At 32.8% G+C, this 4706-nt stretch overlaps 2 protein-coding genes across 2 annotated transcripts; both read right to left on the bottom strand.

The window, feature by feature from the left end:
• Positions 1 to 742: 742 nt before the first annotated feature.
• LOC124924703 (GEM-like protein 6) lies at positions 743 to 1923 on the bottom strand. The gene is made up of 4 exons (XM_047464701.1): positions 1746 to 1923; positions 1578 to 1643; positions 1219 to 1484; positions 743 to 1107 (listed from the first exon to the last, which is right to left on the bottom strand). Exons 1-4 carry the CDS (start codon positions 1921 to 1923, stop codon positions 991 to 993), a joined length of 627 nt encoding a protein of 208 aa, XP_047320657.1. The 3' UTR covers positions 743 to 990.
• A 1430-nt stretch (positions 1924 to 3353) lies between these two features.
• On the bottom strand, positions 3354 to 4370 carry LOC124926671 (GEM-like protein 6). Its single transcript, XM_047466948.1, has 3 exons — positions 4210 to 4370; positions 3839 to 4113; positions 3354 to 3722 (listed from the first exon to the last, which is right to left on the bottom strand). Exons 1-3 carry the CDS (start codon positions 4364 to 4366, stop codon positions 3525 to 3527), a joined length of 630 nt encoding a protein of 209 aa, XP_047322904.1. The 5' UTR covers positions 4367 to 4370; the 3' UTR covers positions 3354 to 3524.
• Between the last annotated feature and the right edge of the window lie 336 nt (positions 4371 to 4706).

Raw genomic sequence — 4706 nt, forward strand, 5'->3', positions numbered from 1 at the left:
GCATTTTCATTTGTTAAATAATTGTGGGATTGTAAATAGGATAACAGATTAAGTATGTAGCCCGCAAACACATTTAACTAGGCGCAGAATTTGTCGCCTGACGGGCTCGAATCCAAGATATTAGGGTTAGTATCCACCTCTTATTGCCGCTAGGCTAGAAGAGGGGATTGTATTCTCAGCCCTAGTCGGGTTATGCCAAAGTCAATCGACGGATTTTGGTAAGTTTGAACTGATTGTAATAAGGGAGATTCGCCTTAAAAAGAATTGGTTTACCATCCCTATAATGTGGTGAATTTTATGTAATGAAAGGAACATGAGATCTTTCAGGATAACTGACATTTTTTTTTTCCTTTCAAAACAAATAGGCCTATTCCTAAACTACCTTTGCCTTCCCAAGAATTTACTCAAAATGATTGGAGGATGACTTGCTTTCTCAAAAACACTTGTTAATGTTTGTTTATCTAGAGAATTATTTTGTAATTTATTTTTCATGTTATAGTATTTTCCTTTTAACTACAGCCACTTTGGTGATGTTTAAATCATCCAAAATATATGAAATTCTCTTTCTCTGCAAATTTCTACAAAGATCAATTTCATAAATTTCTTCACTTCCATCGACAGGTATCTGCAATCTTATCAGTGAGGGATATTATATGATTGATGGTTTTAGAGATCTTATAATATTGGAACTTTACTTTATTGAATTTTATTTTTTGGAAGCAGATAAAAGTTGAAAGTTCATATGTATTCTGTGTATAAATTTGTTCATTAGAATTCTTATCACAGTTAATGATAGTCATTTACAAAAATAAAGAGAAATTTCATTTCCATTGATTTGTTACTGTACACTATAGTCCTTTGGACAAGAAGAGGATTGTCAAAGTAAAATGTTCTTCTGATCACTACTTCTTAGTGAGTAGAAAGTTCAAAGTATTGAGGTAGAGAAATAGCTTGTATAATGTATTTGTAAGTATTTTGATAATTGAGAAATCACATGAACCAAAAATCAAAGTTATCCACAGTAGCAAGTTCAATGTACTTCTGTGATGGCCTCTCCGAGTTTTGGCTCACGATTGCGCCTTTTATCTTTCCAAGTGGTATCGATATCTGCATAAGATAGGAATCATTTGACCATTAAGTACTTCAGAAAGATCATAAATATGATTTTTTACTAAAATGACTGTTTTGTTTCAAAGAATTAAAGTCTGTAAGTGTTACCTTATAATGGGCTCTGGCTGACATTCCATTTGGGGACTGGAGTTTGATAGATCTTTCACTACAGAAGGCAATCCTGTTAGTTGTGATGAAAAGAAGACCTGCTATGGGACCAGCTGTTGTGGAGATATAACACTGAGAAGCCTTTAAGATCTTCTCTCCATTTTCAACACTAAATTTATGCTTGAAAACCTTCTCCACTCCACCATTTTTGAGGATTTTGGCTCCTAAGCCCAACTTCCCCTTTACTATTGCACTGATATTAGATCCTAGTTTTATTGCAAGCAAGAATTTCATTAGAAAACAAATCATGATTTATTTAATGAATATATGGAAGGAATTGTTTGGGGAAAAGTATCTACCATGCTCTAGAATGTTATTTGCTGTATTAATTGCTCTATCTGTCGGTCTTCTCTTTTTATTTATTACTGCATTCAATAAAAGAAACATTAAGAAAATGAAAAATTGAAAAAAATATAATAATCCTCAAATTCTTAAAATAAAATAGTAAAACGGGGAGTAAAACTTACTCTGATTGAACTTCAATGATCCATTGACAGGAAAAGATATATGATTATGGCGACCATGATCAAGCAAGAGTCTGTTTGATCTGGTGGGAATTCCAATAAAATGATCAACGGGCTGCAGATTTTTAATGTTCAAAGGAATTCTTGCGGTGGGTGCTTCAAAACAATTTAAATGGCACATATTTATAAAGGTTAGGGGAGGGTGTTTAAAGCTTTCAGTTCTTTGATGACTCCTGTTTGCCTCATCCACGTGAATAAAAGTGTCCTCTCAAGTTAACTTTAGATTAGATAATGCTTGCTTTTTTGTTTGTCTGTGTATCCTTCCATATTTTAAGCTAAGTAAAGCCAGCTTACTAGACTTTTAGCCCTTCAGCTAGTTAATTAGTTAGAAATCTGGTGTACTGAAACTTAACATTGGAAGTAAAAAGTGGTTGGCTGAATGGGTGATGGGGATCTTGAACATTTAATCCAGAAAAGTAACAAAACACATGGGATAATATTTTGCTGATTGGATAAGTTGTGTGTTAAATAACTTTTTGAGGTGGCACTATGTCTTTATGGTTTAAAAGCAGGAAGTAAAATATAATTAAATAAATAATTCAACTTCAACCAAAGTTGAAAGTTCAATTAGCATTTGGGGATTTTGAAATAAAGATTTAAGGTCTCAACTTGACTTTGGATTTATTTACTTTTTTTACATTACCATGTCTTTTTAACCAGGCCAGTATTCCTGCTAGCACAATAACCCAAATGATCTTTCACTTTAATTTGGTGCTTTTAATGTGTATCAAAATTAAACTGGGATCCTTGAAGTCTCTTCAGACTGAGATACCTTGATGAGTGTTTTGTTCTTTTAGAAAAAGGTTCAACGTTGTATCCAACCAATGTGATTTTTTACAAGAATGGGGGAAGAAAAGACAGGAAAACAAAGAAAAAAAAATACAGTTATTAGATTTCAATCAGGATAAAGAAATCTCATCCTTTGCAAATTTCCATTTTCTTGATGGAAGAGAACGTGTGGAGGAAGAAGCCCTTCATCCTATCTTTTCCGATATGTTTTCCTTGGAATGTTCTTTTGTTCCACACATTGCTGTAATAGATGGGATTGTATGCCAAAAAACATGACATCAAGTTTAATCATCCCAAGATGTCCATTTTCAGGCCTCTTTTTTTTTTTTTTTTTAACTCTGGAAGGAGTAGTAGGATTGTAAAAATTACCCCATACCTTTCTCTGAATTTGGCTTGGGGATCAGCTTTTAGTGTCAAAATTTTCATTATTGTTTTTTCTTCTTATCTGTAATCTGGATTTATGAGTTGTTGAATTGGTTAAATATCATTTTTTCCATTTTGGATTCTTGTTTTTTCAGACTAGGGTTTATTTCATGGAAAGGGATCAAGGTGCTTTCACTAGGAATGGAACTTGAGACCTTAACCTCTCAAGTTCTAAGTGAGTCTTTTTGGATTCATTAAACTTACTAATTTCAAGCATTGAAAGTATTGAGTTTCACCCATAATATTACAAGATTTAACTGTTGTACTTCATAATGAATGGTGATTTCAAATTGAAGATTTCTAACTACAAAAAGAAATGCAGTTGCATTTATGATGCTATAACTTAAAATTCCTGAAAATTTAATTTGTCTTAACTTTTCATTAGAATGCTTATCATTAGTTAATGATAAGATTTTTACAAAGATGCACATATAAACTTTCTTGGTACTGTACATTATAATCTTGTTTATGAGAAGAAAAAATCTACAACTAAAAATGATCTTCTGATCATCACTTCTGGGTGAGTTGAAAGAATTGAGGTAGAGAAATAGCTTTTAGAATGCAAGTGTAGGTTTTCTGATAATTGAGAAATCCCATAAACCAGAAATCAAAGTTATCCACAGTAGCAAGTTCAATGTACTTCTGCGATGTCCTCTTCTCGTTTTGGCTCAAGATCGTGCCCCTTATCTTCTCCAAAGGTATCGATACCTGCATAAGATAAGAAGAATGATAGACCATTAGTACTTCCAACTTTTTCCAAGAAAAATGTAGGGAATTATAGTAAAATGATTTATTTTTTAGAGGATTGAAGTTTGTAAGCTTACCTTATAATGGACTCTGGCTGACATTCCACTTGAGGACTGGAGTTTAAGGGATCTTTCACTATAAAAGGCAATTCTGTGAGTTGTAATGAATAGCAAACCAGCTATTGGACCGACAGTTGTGGATATATAACATTGAGAAGCCTTCAAGATCTTCTCTCCACTTCCTACATTGAACTTTTGCTTGAAGATCTTACCCACTCCACCATTTTGGATAATTTTGGCTCCTAAGCTCAACTTCCCCTTCAATATTGTGGTGATATTGGATCCTAGTTTTACTGTAAATACATACATCAACCAAAATGCAAAAGCTTTGATTAATTTTTTTGTCATGAATTAATATATGAGAATTCTTGAGGATAAAAAGTATTTACCATGCTCTAGAATGCTATTTGCTTCCTTTTCTGCTGGTCTTTTCGTTCTATTTATCACTGCATATATATGATTCTGTCTACCATGATCAAGCAAAAGCCTGTTTGAGCTAATAATGGGAAATCCAGTGAAATTCTCAACAGTTTTCAAATTCTTCATGTTTAACAAATCTCTTTGATTTGAATTAAGTTTTGGAATGATCAGTGGACTTGTTGCAGTGGGTAATTCGAATCAATGTAATTGGCACTAATTTATAAGGCTTTCAAAGATTTCTAAAAGTTGTTTCAGTTGATTCAAATCTTTCAGTTGTTTGATGACTCATTTTTGCATCATCCACATGAATAAAAGTGTCATCTCAAGTTGGCTTTAGATTAAATAATGGATGTATTATTAAATATTTGTGTGCCCTTTCATATTTTCCAAAACTAGGGAAGGCAACTTAACTTTATAAGGTCAGTTGAATAGAAACTTTTAGTATGGCTGAGTCAACAACTGTAAT

The sequence above is a fragment of the Impatiens glandulifera genome, chromosome 2, assembly GCF_907164915.1.
Source record: "Impatiens glandulifera chromosome 2, dImpGla2.1, whole genome shotgun sequence".
Lineage (NCBI taxonomy): Eukaryota > Viridiplantae > Streptophyta > Magnoliopsida > Ericales > Balsaminaceae > Impatiens > Impatiens glandulifera.